The sequence below is a fragment of the Centruroides sculpturatus genome, unplaced genomic scaffold (genome assembly GCF_000671375.1).
Source record: "Centruroides sculpturatus isolate CEXI.00-Female unplaced genomic scaffold, Cexi_2.0 scaffold311, whole genome shotgun sequence".
Lineage (NCBI taxonomy): Eukaryota > Metazoa > Arthropoda > Arachnida > Scorpiones > Buthidae > Centruroides > Centruroides sculpturatus.
The window spans coordinates 464776-482031 of NW_019384505.1; the positions used below are offsets into that span (position 1 = coordinate 464776).

A 17256-nucleotide genomic window follows, 5' to 3' on the forward strand; every position below is an offset into this window, starting at 1 on the left:
GCGAGTTTTAATAGAATTTGTTGCCAATAAAATGAATCAGTGGTGTGATAATAAACACAATGGCGTAGCGAACATAATTGCACCCGGGCCGCGACACTATATTGGCGCCCCTCCCCCTCCAGAAACAAATTTTGTTTTTCTTGGAAACCATTTGGCTCCCCTCTGCTAGTGGTGCCCGGGGCAAGCTGCCCCACCCTCTGCTGAGAGGTTTTCTTCGTTTGTGAGCGATAGGAAATTCTGAAGTTCTTCAAGGCCAGGCAGCCTCAAAGGATTAACCCATCGTGTATAGCAGCCTTAATGGGCCCGAACCCGGACTCATCTGACAGAAAATGATATATTGCTACGCCCTCGATCGGCAAGAACTTGGAATGTTTAATTTCTATTAAATACAAATTATGAAAATAATCATTAATTTAATCAAATTATTTACTTACATTTGCGAATTATAATTAAAATAACTTTAATATTATTTTATTGATTTAAATTAAACAACGAGCATTTTGGCGCAAGAATTTTCCAGCCGGCTGATTGGAGGAACGTGTTTAAAATGTCTGAATGGTCGAATTAGTGTGTTTATCAATACGTGATGGCCGTGTCATGTAAAAAGAAGCATTCTGTATTTTCGATGCGATGCAAGAAATAATTCACTCGTAATCAAATACAGATGGAAGTGTGGAATGAAGTGATTCGATCTTTTGCCAATTTGCTTTTACGAGTATTATCTTATCTTGGAGTTCGAGACGATCATAAAGAATTAGATTTAAATAAGATGAAAATTAATATCAGATTCAATAATAATACAAATGTTGTCTTAGATCTTAAGCCAGAATGGACTGTTGCTAAGGTTAAAGAATTGCTAGGATCGAAGCTTAATACTTCTCCCGAAGAGCTGAGAATGATTTTTGCTGGAAAAGAATTGGATGATAATATTAAAGTAGAGGTTAGTGAAATTGGTTCAATTGAATTGTCAATTTGAAATACATTAATGTATTATTTCATTTAATAAGTAATTCTGTATGTATTTTATGCTTATATATCCCTTACATTTTCAACAGTACAAAGTGACATCTTGCGTAACTCTTGTGGATTCCTAAATAGATGATTCCGCATTGCTTTCTTTAGGAGTACGGAAAAATTAAAAATTTAAGCGCGGCTTGTCTTCGGAGGCGGCGCAAATCTGATTAGGAATTAGTAGTTGGTAAAGTTGGAGAAGAAATAGTGAATAAGATAGACAAATTCTTAAGTTTTATGCTTGGTACATTGATGATGATATAGAAATATGGAGGAAGAACACATAGGGCATGAATTTCATCAAGCAGATTTCTGACAACCAGCTAGGTTTGTGCTTAGGGAAAGACTGGGAATCAGGAGATAGCATTCACTTCTTAGACTTGTGAATCACTAGAGTTTGTGATAAATTTCACTACAAGATATACTACAATCTACTAATACACACTACAATCTATAAGAAAGACATCTACCACTCCACTTACATTCCATTTCACTCAAAGAATCCAGCTCATTACAAGATTTTCATGTTTAAGGATCTGATTAAAAGAACTTTGGATCTGAACTTGGGAATATCTGGAAAAAGAATTGCACTTTATTTGGGAAATAGCATCTAATCATTATATTGGCAGCTATTTCAATAAGTTTTTGACAAATATAGCAAACAGAGATTACAGAAAGATGATACTGCCAAAGAGAAGTAGATGGCAATTTTTCACTATATACTAGACTGGAAAGCAGGTTTCTGTAAATACAGTTGAGAGTTTTGCCAACAAAAAGAAATTGCCATTATGAGAAACTTAACTCTGTTTGACTGTTTAAGGAATGATAAAGAGAAGCAGAAGCAAGGGGAAACAGCTAGAGTTTGTGAAATCACTATAAAGGATAAAGAAAAAATGAAAACTTTCATATAAGTGCAACCTGAAAGTCATAGAAAGTTAGACTAAGAGAACACAAAAACGTGAGGAAAAACAGGAAATTTACAGTATTAGCAAAGTCTAAGAGAGGAACCGTGGTAGAATGGGAGAGCTCTCCTATACTAGAGGAAATTAGGGAAAAAGAGAACTTATCTGAGACAGAGAGGCTCTGGACTTTTAAACAATGACTATGCACGTGCATAGTTAATATTAGGGATGCAAAAAATCTTTCTAATGTGTGCATGGAAATGAAATCTACCACATAAGAGTACATGTAAACAATAAGCACAGATGGAAGGAATACAAGGACCATTCTCTAAACTTATAATGGAATTTTTCCATTTTTTGGTTATTGCCATATTATGTTTTTAAATTTTTGGAATGCTATATCATTTTAGCATTTAAACTTTAAAGTCTTAAGTGTTCCTAACCATTAGTGGTTTTCAAACTATTGAAGTTTTGTGGATGTGTACGAATCTAATTTTTTTTTGTGCTGCCTCTGAAGATGAGATATTTAGTTCAAAAGTAATAAGGCATTTTGAATTTTTCTGTACTCCTAAAGAAAGCAGTGTGGAATTAAAACATTTTATATTCATTAGGTTGAAGGAAATCTTGTAAAGGATTTCTAAAACATATTTAACATTTCTATAAAAAAAAATGATACATGGTGCTAACTACATGAAATAAATTTATTTCAGTATTAAATGTATTCTAAAGGTAAATTTCCAAAGTTATTTAAGAGTATTGGCTATAGAATATAAAGTCACAAGTTCATCTAGACAGTTTCTACAGTGAATGGATAACAAGTAAAGTGAGATCTGCATTTTACTTTATTTTCTATATATTGAAAACATCACTAGTAAAGATTTTAATGAAAAGAATTGTCTCATTCATTTGTTGTAAAATTATGTCTTTGACAAGTAAGGCACAGACTCAGAAGATGATGTTATAATTTGTTTCTAAGATTTTTACATGCATTGTATAAAGAAAAAAATATGTACTGAAAGTGTAATTTGATTATTTAATTTTGTCAATGTTTGTATGTTTTATAAGTTTGTTTTTATTTTATTTTTTGATTATGCTTTATTTAATACTAAAATAATTAAATATTAAATTATAAAACCAGAATAAGATGAAGAAATTTGTTATGGAATGAAGAGAATGTTTTGATAAAAACTGGAAATTTGTGTTAATAACATTTAGTGTATTATACAGTACTGTACTGCACATACACAATAAAATTTTTCAACCTGGATCAGTGTTACAACATGAAGAGAATGATGAAAACAGACTAAATACAATTAGAACTAGCTGAATAAAATGAAAGTAGACAAGTACTGTGTTATGTAATAAATAATTACTAATATGTCTAGAGTAAAAAGTATAAATCAATAAGATTTGATTGTGTTTTGTTGTTCAGTGTGTTAGATAAAAATGAAACATAAAGAGTAGAAATTAAGTCTTCTTAGTAGAGATAGTGTCTTCATATAACTAATCAGTTTTTCAATATTTCAAACTGGGTATATGTAATTAAAGCACCACTACACATAAAACCAATATTCAGCAGGAACTACAAAAATCTACAAAAGCAAACATTTTCACCTACATTGAAACTTTACCCTGATAATGACTGTTTAACACAGGTGAAAAATGTGTAGTGCCTAATTTGTTTTCACATTAAGTATTATAATTTATAACACTAATAAAACTTACTCTGCTCATTGTATTCTAAGTAATAGTTTAATATTATAATATAATAGATATATTTTTGTTATTAGAACATAGGTGTGGTCCATAAGTTTTGAGACAAGGTTCATAAGATAAAAATTTACCAGAATAATAATAAAATTTTTTAATTTAAAATAAGCTCCATTATAGTTATAACTGGTAATAATTCTTCTTACTTGTACACTTTGACAACAGTTTTGAGAACATAATTTTAATGGAAATGAAAAAATAATACCATTAGTATTGCAGTAAAATATCAGTCTCAGAACTTATGAATTACACTGTGTACATATGTTAGGATATTAAAGCAATTAATTATCTATAAATATATATATAATCAAGATGGGTTGATAATAATAATAAGTGCAGAGTCCAAATGGTTAGGAGTTGAAAGTTGAAATTTGGCACACAGATAGGGTACATTACGAGAATGCACACTAAGAAGGGATTTTTTGAAATTCCTCCCCATGGGGGAGAGGGACAGGATTAAGGCTTAACACTTCCATGAACAATGGAAGTGTTAAGTAACAATGGAAGTGTTAAATGACAATGGAAGTGTTACGTAACTGGAAATGGAATTGTTAAGAGAAAGCGACATGCAAGATGCAGATGCAATTTTTTTCGTTTTTTGCGGAAAATCGAACATATTTTTAGGCCCATCTAAAAATTCTCTAATTAGTCCGGAAACAGGAGAACCCAATTCTTGCAATCTGTGAAAACGGGTAAGGTTGACTGTAACGTAATAATCTTAATCTTAGTTATCGTTACTTTTGCCCGAGCAACGCCGGGCCTACCTGCTAGTTAATGAATAAGTGAAATAAAATGTATATTGATAGATATTTGGAAGTAATCGTATTGAATTTATGATGTTTAGACCAGAAATCTGTTTACTTCTTGTAATTTTCTATATTTATTTTTTATATCAAATAAAGTAAGTTTGATAATAAGGAAAGATTATGATATCATATGCAAAAAAAAATCAAAAGTTCAACAAAATAATTTTAAAATATATAGTAATCATGTATACAATGTAATTTGCAATCAGTGATGATCTTTAGGTCATACTGTGGTTTCAGAGGATATCTCTTATTCTCCCATGAATAATATGACCTTAAGCTTCTAGCATTCTTCAGAATCAGTAGAGAAGATGTCAGAAAGATTTCTGATTTCCAATCTGTTTAAATATCAGGAGTTCTCATCCATTTGTGTCAAATTGCCTGTATAAATGTCATTTTACTCTGTCTAAACTCTAACCAAAACTGACACTTCAACTAGCAGCAAAGCTCTTTCCTTATCTGATATTAAATTAGATGTTACAATTGAATGTGTATGGGATCTAAATAACTGGGAAAAACTCCTACTAGATCCCAAGTATAAAATGACTGACAAACAAAACACTAAATTTGTTGAGACAATGACATTTGCATCCATTGCCCTTCTCTGGTCAGTAATTTTTACCATTAAATTTCAACATATTTTATTACTAGCAAACAGTAATAGATTATGCTTGACAGAATGATGTAATTAACAAACAAAGCAGTCATCATTACCAATTCAAGTCTGAAAATAGTTTTTATTTATCAAGATCATATAAATAAATAAAAAGTTTGAATAGTGAAATTCAACCATTACTTAAATTTTGCATTACTTAAGATGACTAATTTTGCTTGGCATTATAGAGTATAGTATATAATAGATTTTAGTAAAATAATAGTAGAGATGAATCAAACTGAACTTTGTATTTGTTAGAAACATGACATATCTAAGTCTTCCAATAGAAAATCGAAATAAATGTTTTACTTAAAATTAATAATAAATCTTAGTTAAGTGATATTGATTAAGATAATTAAAACTAAATTTTGTTTATGATGATTAAATTTAATTTGTGGGGTTTATTCATTTAAGTAATTATTTCAAATTCATTGTAAAATAATAAAGTTTAAATTTCACTAACTTAATTCAACTAATTTAACTAAATTTATTGTCAGTTTTTTTTTTCAATTACACTGTATTTTGAACTTGTACAAAATTATGGCATTTAATTGAATGTCATATTTTTATTTTATTTCAGGAATGTGATGTTAGTCAACACAGTATAATTCATGTTGTTCAGGTTAAAGGCAGGATTCTACCAATTTCAAAGCCTACGAAATCATGTCGTCTTCTTAGTGAATCAGTTGTAAAACTTCAAATATCTGAAGAAGAGAAAAGAGCGGGATGCTTATTACAAAGTAATAAATCATGAACTTGCTTAATTTTAAATATTTTTTTACATTTTATTATAAGTTGTAAATTTTAACAATTGAATTTATTAACACTTTTTAATATGTTACTAATTATTTCTAATCACTTTTTAAGTTCAGTTCATTTTATTTGTGCAAATTATTTTTTAAAATATACATGCATTTGAATTATACAGTTCACATTAATAAACTAAATCACCAACATAATAATTAAAATCTTGAATGTTGAGATTATTTGCCATTGAAAGTATAACTTCGGTTATTTTTATTTGTAACTGAATATATCTAATTTCCCCAAAATTTAAAATATACTCAATTATCTGATATTATTTATAGTCAAATAACCATACTGGCAAATCAGTACTCATGATTTTGGTGAACATATGTTTATTTTCTGTCCAGAAGCTTGGCAAAAGTCTGTATTGTATATAGCAGTACAGTACATAGTTGTTTTCTGTACCCATAGGCGATGGTGAGGGTGTTTTATGTTACTTGGAAGTTCTTCAAGTTTTGTGTTCTCTATTGTATAACTTCCTTATTGATGTTCAACATTTGTATACACTGTTTGATTCTTGTTTATTTGTACCCACAAGTGGTAGCACTTCGTACTCAATCTTTTGTTACATTTTGCTGGTTTTGATAAACAAAATGATGCAGACACTCATGAGCCTTTCTCCTTTATCCCCTTTCCTATCTTTCTTTATACTTCACCTTTGTCTCTTCTCTAAATATTACTTTTCTCTTCATTTCACACCCGGGCAATACCTCTGTGTAGTCCTGGGTCTTCATCCCCTCGGTGCTAGAAGTGTATAGAAGTGTATCATTATTTATAAACAATTAATTTGTGAATTTTTAGTTTTTATTTTATTACCATAATTTTATGCAGCTAATCTATTAATTATCTGTGTTTGAAAGTGAGTGCTGGTTATGTGATGATATGGGTTATCTATTGATTTTAACTTATAATTACAAACTTATCAAACATCTTTTCTGCTGTCTGAAGTCACTAAGAATGTCTTTATAAAATGTAAAAAATCCTTTATGTATTGCAAATATATATTCATATGCCATTATAATTTTTCTTGAAATCATCAAAGATACAAATGCCTTTCATTCAGTTTTTTCCCATTCATTTGCTTTGTCACTTTGCATATTTAATTGCTATTATTATGCATTCTTATGTGAGGCTGAGACAACACGCCCCTCCCGAACAGGAACGGCTGTTGAGCTAAAGTCAATATATCGGTGACTTATTACATAAATAGGACTGGTGTGACCAAGGGACAGACAGACAGACAGACAAACTATTCTATATTCGTCTGACACTGCTGGGCACAGTCGAAAGAATGTACATGAGTTACACAGTCGACACATGCTGAATGTAAAAAATAAACTGACATAAAAACTATTATTAAAAAAAACAAAGCAAAGCAAAATACCACATATGTACAAAGAATGAAAAGAGAGAGGGGGAAAAAAAAAAAAGAAGATGTACCATACTTAGTGTATTAGAGTCCTATTGATGTAAAGTTTGGTCATGATGTTAAAAAGATCAAAGTAATTTTTGCTGGATATTAGTAATTCAAGTTCGCATGGCCAGTTATGGTTGTCCTCTTCCATTTGCAGTTTAAACATGCACCTGATATCTTCCAACATTGGGCATGACAGAAGATAATGTCTCACTCCATTCTGCACATTGCAGATTGGACAGTAATTCGTGTCACTGTGATGAAAACGGTTCAAGTATACATTAAATCACCCATGTTTGGTTATCATCTGCAAGATCTAGTGTTGTGGATGAAACCATTTCCATGTAAGGCGCCTTGCAATGTTTGGAATAAATTGACAGGAAATACGAAGTCTGTTCAAAAAGTATCGGACTTTTATTTTTTCTGCGTAAACCAATGATGTGCAGGAGGCCTCTTTCGGTGGAGTTGTGGAGGGGACAGTCATGCACAGCTCTGAATTTTTTCGCGCCTGCAGGAAGCGTCAGTCGTTGGCAGTCGGCCTATGAGTGAGAACATGTAGTGAGCTCTCGTTGGATTCCACTAAGTTGGAAAATGACTGAACAACATGAGCAGCGATATTACATCAAATTTTGCCTAAAACCTTGGCGATACCCAAGCGTAAACCATTCACAAGATTCAGCAGGCTTACGGGACGATCCTCGAGGCCAAAAAAAGCGTGGCAGGTTGTCAGCAATATCAAGGTCATGTTGACAGTTTTTTTTACTCTCGTGGGGTGGTTTATCGTGAGTACACACCACAAGGCCAAACCATCGCAAAGGAGTACTACCAGGAGGTCCTTCGTCATCTTTCTGATGCTGTGCGATGCAAACGACCGGATCTGTGGTCGATCAAAACTTGGCAGCTGCATTGTGATAACGCATCCGCCCATTCTACGCATCTGATTCAGGCTTTCGTCGCCAAACACAACACTCCTGTGATTCATCATGCTCCCCACATGGCTCCGTGTGACCTTTGGCTATTTCCCAAGCTGAAAATGCCGCTAAAAGGAACCCGATTTTAGTCGAGAGAAGACATTGCGCAGAATGTGACAACCGGCTGATGGCCATTCCAAAAGATGCGTTTCAGCAGTGTTTTCAGCAATGGCAGGAATGCTGGGAGAAGTGTATACACTACCAAGGAGACTACTTTGAAGGGGATTAGGGTTTTGTACCTCAAAATCAATAAATGTATTTTTGCCGACCAAACGTCTGATACTTTTTGAACAGCCCTCGTATGTTGTTGTGGTAAACGATCCCATTCCTTTTGCCACTCTGTGATGCAATGATGCCATAAAAGTTGTTTAATTCTGGAAGTTGGAAGCTAGACATACGATAAATTGATGCCTGTTAGAAAAGTTGCCGCCCGAGCCAATGCATCGGCACGTTCGTTACATGGTCCTCTGATCCAATTGATGTTGTACTTGTTGCTGGACTGATCAGCTAAAATGAAGATATCCCTAGCGATAGGGTAAAGGCTGTTTTTATTTGTCAACACCTGAACAGTAGCATAGCTGTCTGTGAAGACAGAAATGTCCAGCTGTAAAAGTTTGCATTACAAAAGTCAATCGCTTTGAAAATGGCAAACATCTCTGCCTGAACACTGAGCACTCCGGGTGCAAGAGAAAGATTTCATGGTGTGTTTCTTCATTGCTGATATATACTACAAAAGTGCTGGCGGTGCCTTGTTCGGTCTTTGACCCATCCATGTAAACCTCTATAACAGATATACAGTCACAAGATCCAAGTCCTCTTCTAAAAGCAGGGTGCGGCAATTCAGCAAAGGATCTACTAACCTCATAACAAGAAGCATCGAGTGAGTAATACATTTACCTCGTGTGAGGAGAAACCTGCTGGAGCTATATTGAATCTGCTGAAAAATAGGAAGCTTTCCTGCTAAAACGGGAAGCACAGCATTCAAAACGGTAATGTAGGATCTGGTCATGCGCAGAAGCACAAAGCGTTGAGCTGTTCTGAGTTTACAGTGATTGTGAGAGTGGAGTGCCGCCTCACCCCACACAGCAGATGCATAACATATAATAGGCACAAACACACAATCATATATTGCATTCATAGCCTCGTGCGCAAGTCCCCAGCTGTTCCTGGCCACACATAAAAGATTATTGAAAATGAGGTTAGTCCTATTTGTGATGTGGGCAATGTGACTCTTCCAAGTAAGTCTATGATTGAAGATCACGCCAATAATTTGTTGTTCCATTTTGATGGCGGTATTTCCGAGACGAACACATGATACACACTTGTAGAGACTTTCTGACCTGGAGGTAGAAAACGCAATACCCTTCGTCTTAGTTGCGTTGAATATTAGTTTATTGTTGTTGCTCCATTCATTAACTCTTGTCAAAATATCACTGGCAGCATTTTCAATCATTTGTCTAGAGTTAGCAGGAAAGACAAGAAAAGCGTCATCAGCATAAGCAAAAATTCAGCACTGATGACCAAAGTCAAGACGAAGAAAGCTGTCAAAAATAATAGTCCAGAACAGGGGACCACAGACAGAACCCTGTGGATACCCCCGCTGTAGTTTTTTCGAGAAAATCCGCTGCCCAAGTCTAAGGAGAGCCTCTCTGTCCCTAAGGTAGTCTTTAACCAGATTGAAGAGGTTTTTAGGGCATCCATTCTCACTTAGCCTCTGCAAAATTAGTGGCCACCATGCCATATTGAAAGCATTTTTCAAATCTAGGCTAAGCCCGAACACAGACATTTTCAGTGAGTAGGTTTCTGATGTGTGCCTTGAGATCCATAAGGGCATCTATAGTTCCTATTTGCCACTGAAAACCATACTGGGAATCGTGAAAAAGCCTCCGCGACTCCCAGAACCAGTAAAGTCTATTGAATAACAGTTTGTCTAAAACTTTACCTAACATCGATAAGAGAGAGATATTGCGCATATTGTTGATTGTGAGTGGTGCACTGTGCTTTTTTGGAATGATAACGAACTGAGCACGTTTCCAAGGTTTCGGGAAAATGCTCTTCTGCAAAGAGATGTTGTAAATTGTCAAAAGAAGGTCCGGTCGAAGCCTCCAGATCGCCTGAATGATGTCTGCATTTATTTGATCTGACCCAGTAGCCTTCTTCCTCGGCATGCTGGCAATAATATCTTCAACTTCCATAAGGGAAAAGAGTGGGTCATTCTCCGAGAGGTTCCCATAATAAGTGAGAGTTCTAATACGAGCCTGTTCAAGAGTATCTTCATTGTTGGAATCACGAGGGCAAAAAGCATCAAATAATCTGTCTACAGTAACTTGGAGGTCATCAGCAATGGTTCCACTGTCCTCGCTGTTGATGAGAGTTGGTGTCTTTAGCTTGTTGACATTCAGTTTATATATGAAGCCCCAGGGGTCTCCCCCTGCCTTGAAGCAAAAAGCCTGCCAAGACTTTAACTTTGTTTTCTTTATTTCATGTTTGTATTCTTGTTGATACTTGAGGTATATCCAGTGAAGCTCCTCTCTTTGTTCACCTCTACAGTGCTGATAATTCCTCCGCAGCCAGTTGTTAGATCTTCGCATTGATGCCAATTTATCATTCCACCAGGGATTGGCCCTTGCTTGACTTTTCTTTCTGGGGATGGTCTCATGGCATGCGGCATTGATATTCTTAATAACGTATTCGATGCACTTCATGGCCTGTAACCGTGAGCATTCCTGCATGGGTGGAAGGTGGCATTTCTGTATAAGGTCCTCAAACCAACACCAATTAGCAGACCTTGTATTGAAAGGGCATGAATTGATTAATTCTTGTTCCCAATAGTAATCAGTATATTGAAGTTCAAATGTCAAATATTCATGGTTGGATAGACTGTCTACTATGCCCACTTGCCAATTCTTTAAAAAGGGGTGTAACCCCCTGAACAGATTGTGAGATCTACCCAAGAGACCCCATTTGCACTGTTGAAAGTAGGTTGCGAGTCTGGGTCATTGATGATGAGCATATCATGAGCTGCCATGAAAGCTTCCATGTCATCTCCACGCTTGTCCTTATGCTCCCACCCCATGTGGGAGAGTGTGCATTGAAATCTCCCACAATTAGGAACTGGGCATGCTTAAAGTGCCCCAAAGCTTCTGAAAGTTGTTGAAGTATGTCAGATAATCTAGACTCACCTGATGAATACACATTAAAAACAATAACCCTGAAGCATGGAAGGACACTTTCAATGCAGATTAAATTGCTAGAGAAAAGACTGGGATGCAGAACCACAGTTAGCTGAGAGTTCACCACTATATCTGAAACCCAAGGCTGCCCACTGTCATGTTGGATAATGTTATCCCTTACTTGGAAACAAGCAACTCTGTCATTAACACTGTAAGGCTCCTGAACCAAACCTATATCATAATTCTCCAGTTCTTGACAGAGTAGTGAATTGACGGCAATTGCTCTTTGTAAGTTGATCTGCACAAAGTGGATTTTTGAGCCCTGACAACCGGTATCTGAGCTCCTGTTATAATCCATAATCAATCCTTGAGGTAATTTCAGATTTCATTCTTATTTGAATGGGGCATTCCTTATCCAAAGCATTGTGCCTGTGATTACTCTGTTTCTCTCTGACACAGCTAATGCAGGTTGGTATCTTGGACTTTTTTTTGCAATCTTTATACGAATGACTATCACCACACTGACTGCACACCTTAGATTCAAACATGCAATCTTTTGCAGTGTCCAAATTTTAAACACTTAAAGAATGGCACAAAATCTGCAATGCTGCATTGTGTCCACTGCAGGTTGATTCACTGTTCTTTAATGAGAAGATTTCTAATTAAATAAATCAAAGACAAGTCTGTCCAAGAGGAGTCATCATTTATTTTGCATTTTAGATTACACATACACATTAATGGCGACAGGCCTTCCTTTTTAGGCTTCATGCTGCCAAAAGGTAAAAAAAGTCCTTTAAAAACACAAACATCCAATTAAAAGTAAAAAGAATGCCACCAATTCTTTTTACTTTTAATTATGAGAATGAGAGAGGGATCATCCGCCCGGGTAACTTTGGACGGTCACCTTACAAAGAGTTCAAAGTGGGACCTGCTGACACTCCTGTAGAGGGGATGGTGGCTGGGACAGCTGCGTCTTCTCCGGGACAGAAAAATAGACATTAGATAAAATTTACGGGTTTGTCATCCAGGAAAGGGTTTAACTTGACTCTGGAGGGGAACAGCCCAGACGGGGATGTTCGGCGACCCAGCGGCCCAAATCGTGTCCCTGGCAACAGACCAGGGACCAATAGAATCGCAGGGGGCCAGCATTTGGACCAAGTAAAATTTCGGGATTACGGGAAGAAAAAGGTTATAAAAGCCCAAAATCCCAAGGACACGAGGAGGTTGCGAAGTGATGTAAGAGAGCGTCAGTCCAGGAGACCCAAAGCAACAAAGGATACCAAACCCCGAAAGCTAGGATGGACAGTTCTCCATCCCTCCAACGTCCAAGACAGTGCCAGAGACAAACCTTCTTCAGACCATTGCACAGTATTGCCGGAGATGAAGCTTCTTTAGACCCCTACAACTGGATCAACAGAGACAAACTTTCTCCACGTTGAACTCATAATCTTAGAGACAACTCTCTCTCTGCTGTGCAGGACCTACCTCCCCAGATTGTGTAACTTATTGTAAGCATATCTTTACTAAATTAAACACATTGAATTTGAAAATATGGTCTCTGTGTGAGTCTCTTTGCATCCAGCAAACCACTACCCCCATACGGAAAAGGCTTTCTCGCGTCATCCTGACAGATCGTGGGCAAAGCAAGTGTTGTAACCTTTAACTGAAAGGTCAACCTCACAGTGGTGTCTCCTCCCCACACTTACCTGAACTTTTATCTTAAAAACTAATAAGTTTTCAATAATTTGAATACTATTTCTAAAACAAAAATAGTTTTATGAGTAAATATGGTTTTTTTGTAGAAAGCTAATGTAATTTGCAATTTTAAAACGTAAAAAAAAAAATACTTATGTTTTAAGCAGTTAATAGTTATTTTAACAAATGATATTTAAATATAAAAATTTTAATCATATTTAATACATTTTATGAGTTTCTTTTAATGCTATAATAATATATTTATATAGATAAATTTTTGTTTTCATTTCAGAACCAGAGAAAGCTCATTTTTTTGTTTATTGCAATGGTGAATGTAAAGATGTCTGTCCAGGAAAACTCAGAGTTAGATGCAAACTATGCAAACAAGGAACTCTTATAGTGTCTAAGGTTGTTTTTATTTTTATAGTACATGAAAGAGTGATTAAAGCATTTTTTTTTTTGTTGCTATATATTTATGCTAAGTCATAATTTTATATAAATCAGAATTGAATTTAATTAAATATTTCTTTCTAACTTTTGTAATGTGTAATTATGTATTTTTAAACTTCTGTTGAATAGTGGATTTATTGTGATTCTTAATATTTGTAATCTGTTCGCAAAACTGTGTAGTCAAAATCAAGTGCATAATTATAAATAGTAAGCAGTGTAGCTTATAAACGTTCAGTATAGTAGTAAAGTTTTCTGCATACAAATGTGTAAATATTTAGTTTGTATAGAATCTATCAGAAATAATAAATGCAATGAGACCAAAATACTAAATAATTAATACAAAAAGTCAAATATAGAAACAAGAAATAGCCCACATTTATAGTTTGATAGAACAGTATTTATCTACATAGTAAATTTAAAGTTATAATGTATAAGTATATAAAAAGTAAAATAATACTTAATTACATTCTCAACAGTCTCACGATTAGCCATTGCATCTATAAAAGAACAAAAATTATAAATATAATTAGGGCTCAGAGCATGATCATGGCTACAGCCTTCTAAGACATCTGATGTGATATTTATTACATTTCTTTTTTATGCATTTGAAATACAAATTAATTTTCTACAATGTATAATTAAAGTTTATTATACAGATTCTGGTCTCTACAGGTCTAGGTCCCAGGGTACAGTCATGTTTTTTCTTCCCTCTTGACCATCCTGAATATAATAAATGTTTAATCTATTCTAAAATAAAATGCCACATTCTGAAAAATTATTTTCAAGTCTCAAATAAACTCATAGACCAACTCTTGATATCTTTGTATTGATTGCTATTTACTTTATAATCAGTAATTTCAGATATTTTATTAATGGTCCAAAAATATTCCTAATGACATGTATGAATCATCAATTTATCAGGAAAATGATGAATATTTACAAAAGTATCTTTGCTCAAGCAAAACACCACCCCTCATCTGAAAATATGAAGTGGTAAAATTATGTGAATCAAACAATTTCTACTTTTTTTCACTGGCTATGAAAATTATTACTGTGCCCTGAAACAAGTACTCTATTTTTCTTCATTGAAGCACTATCTTGATTTTATTCTTCTGTTAATTTTACTGGTTTACTGAAGTGGTTCTTTCGTATATTATATAGAACTAGATATAACAATAAGTGGAAATTTGAGAATAATTTTTCTACTTGTGTAATCAATATTTTTTTCCTTGTTTGATCCTTCAGAAAATTTTTTAACAAGACACAAAACAATACAAGTCTTTTGTAGTTGATTTCAGCATTGTTTTAACATATATTATATATTTAATTTGAATGTTTTTGTCTCACTGGAGGTTTCAATAGCTTAACCATTCTATAATTAAAAAAGTTATATAAGAAGTATATCTATTTCAGGTGTTGAGACCCATATAAAATGAATAATTGAGACATGAAATAATTCATATTTTCAATTGTATTATTTTAGCTGATATAAGATGCTGTATTTCATGCATTTTCAAAATGTTCATGTAGTATAAACTTTATATTATATAAGGACCTTGAATAAGTTCTCGCTGTTCCTTAACAGATGGCGTTACCAGAACCACGTGTGTTTATTTTTAGATGGTGATGCATCTGTAAGGAAGTACAATAAGCGACCTTGAAATTCAGTATATGTCATTTCACTGAAGTGTAAACAACTTATTTTTTCATTGTGTTAAACATGTCTAGTTTCGTGCCAAAAAAAGAGTATTTGCGGGGAATTTTATTGCACTATTTTATTCAAAAAAAATCTGCAGCTGAAGCACACAGAATTCTTGTTGAGACTTACGGCGACCATGCTCTGTCGGAAAGAACATGCAGAGATTGGTTTAGATGCTTCAAAAATAATGATTTTGATGTTGAAGATAAAGAACGATCTGGTGCACCAAAAAAGTTTGAAGACGAGGAATTAGAGGCATTACTTCATGAAGACTCATGTCAGACGCTAGCTGAACTTGCAGAATCATTAGGAGTTGATCACACAACAGTTTCGAAACGTTTAAAAGGATTAGGAATGATTCAAAAGCAAGGACATTGGGTGCCGTACGAGTTGAAGCCGAGAGATGTCGAACGGCGTCTTTTCACATGTGAACAGCTGCTTCAACGGCAGAAAAGGAAAGGTTTTCTGCATCGTATCGTGACGGGTGACGAAAAATGGATACACTACGATAACCCTAAGCGTAGAAAATCGTGGGGTAAGCCCGGTCATGCATCAACATCGTCAGCAAGGCCGAATATCCATGGTTCGAAGCTTCTGCTCTGCATTTGGTGGGATCAGCTAGGTGTAGTTTATTACGAGCTGCTCAAACCAAACGAAACTATCACGGGAGATCGCTATCGACTACAATTGATGCGTTTGAGCCAAGCATTGAAGGAAAAACGGCCGCTATATGAGCAGAGACACGACAAAGTGATTTTGCAACATGACAATGCTCGGCCACATGTTGCACAACCGGTGAAAACGTACTTGGAAACGCTTAAATGGGAAGTCCTACCCCACCCGTCGTATTCACCAGACATCGCCCCTTCGGATTATCACTTGTTCCGATTGATGGCACATGGCCTGGCTGAGCAGCACTTCCATTCTTATGAAGATGCCAAAAAATGGGTTGATTCTTGGATAGCCTCAAAAGACGTGTCGTTTTTCCGACGTGGAATTCAAATGCTGCCAGAACAATGGGGGAAAGTAGTGGCTAGCGATGGACAATACTTTCAGTGACGTGTTTATTATAACTTTTTTAAAATAAAGTGTTAATTTTCACAAAAAAACAGCGAGAACTTATTCAAGGTCCTTATATAAAGATTAAACTTTTCATATTTCATTATATAATTAATTATTTCTAAATTAAAGGAATAAAATAAATGATAAAAATTTATTTAGTTTCTTTGATATTTATTTTTTGTAACTAACGTTATATAATTGAATCTTATAGGATCCAACATGTTGGGATGATGTATTATTGCCTAATCAGATTCCTGGAGTTTGTCAATCACAGAATTGTCCAGGAAATATTGCTGAATTTTATTTTAAATGTGCATCACATTCAGCGACTCAAGAAGAAACAGCTGTGGTATTATATCTTGTAAAAAATAATTTTCGAAATATTTCATGTCTCTCCTGTACAGAAATAAGGTATATTAAAATATTTTTTAACATTAAATAAAATATCTATAAATATTTTTAAAAGCTGTTTAATTAATTTATCTATAAAGCAAAAATTTATGTTATTTCATTTAGTTATTTTGTTTGACTAATTTTATTTTTAAGTAAACTCTACTAAAATTCTACATTAATTACAACTGTTTAAAAGTTTTCAATAAATTGAACATTTATCTAATTAAGCTTTAATGAATGTTTAATTTTAAGGAATTTTTTCATCCTTTTTAAAATATAAAATAATTATGATAATTTATAATTTATTTTCATTGTACAAGTTTATCTACATAGTTTTGATATATGTTATTCAACATATACCATGGGCATACACAGATTATAGAATCTAATTTTAATTTTGATATGTGAATGAACTAAACTAAATCATTTTGCAGATTCTTTACATTTA

General features: G+C 34.2%; 1 protein-coding gene across 1 annotated transcript in view; it reads left to right on the top strand.

The window, feature by feature from the left end:
- The first annotated feature begins 527 nt into the window (after nt 1-527).
- LOC111622201 (E3 ubiquitin-protein ligase parkin-like) overlaps nt 528-17256 on the top strand; it is a 53551-nt gene continuing 36822 nt past the window's right edge. The window contains exons 1-4 of the mRNA XM_023364555.1: nt 528-940; nt 5725-5884; nt 13497-13612; nt 16627-16826. Of these exons, the coding sequence (XP_023220323.1) occupies nt 665-940; nt 5725-5884; nt 13497-13612; nt 16627-16826 (752 nt within the window). The 5' untranslated portion in view covers nt 528-664. The remainder of the gene's footprint in view (nt 941-5724; nt 5885-13496; nt 13613-16626; nt 16827-17256) is intronic.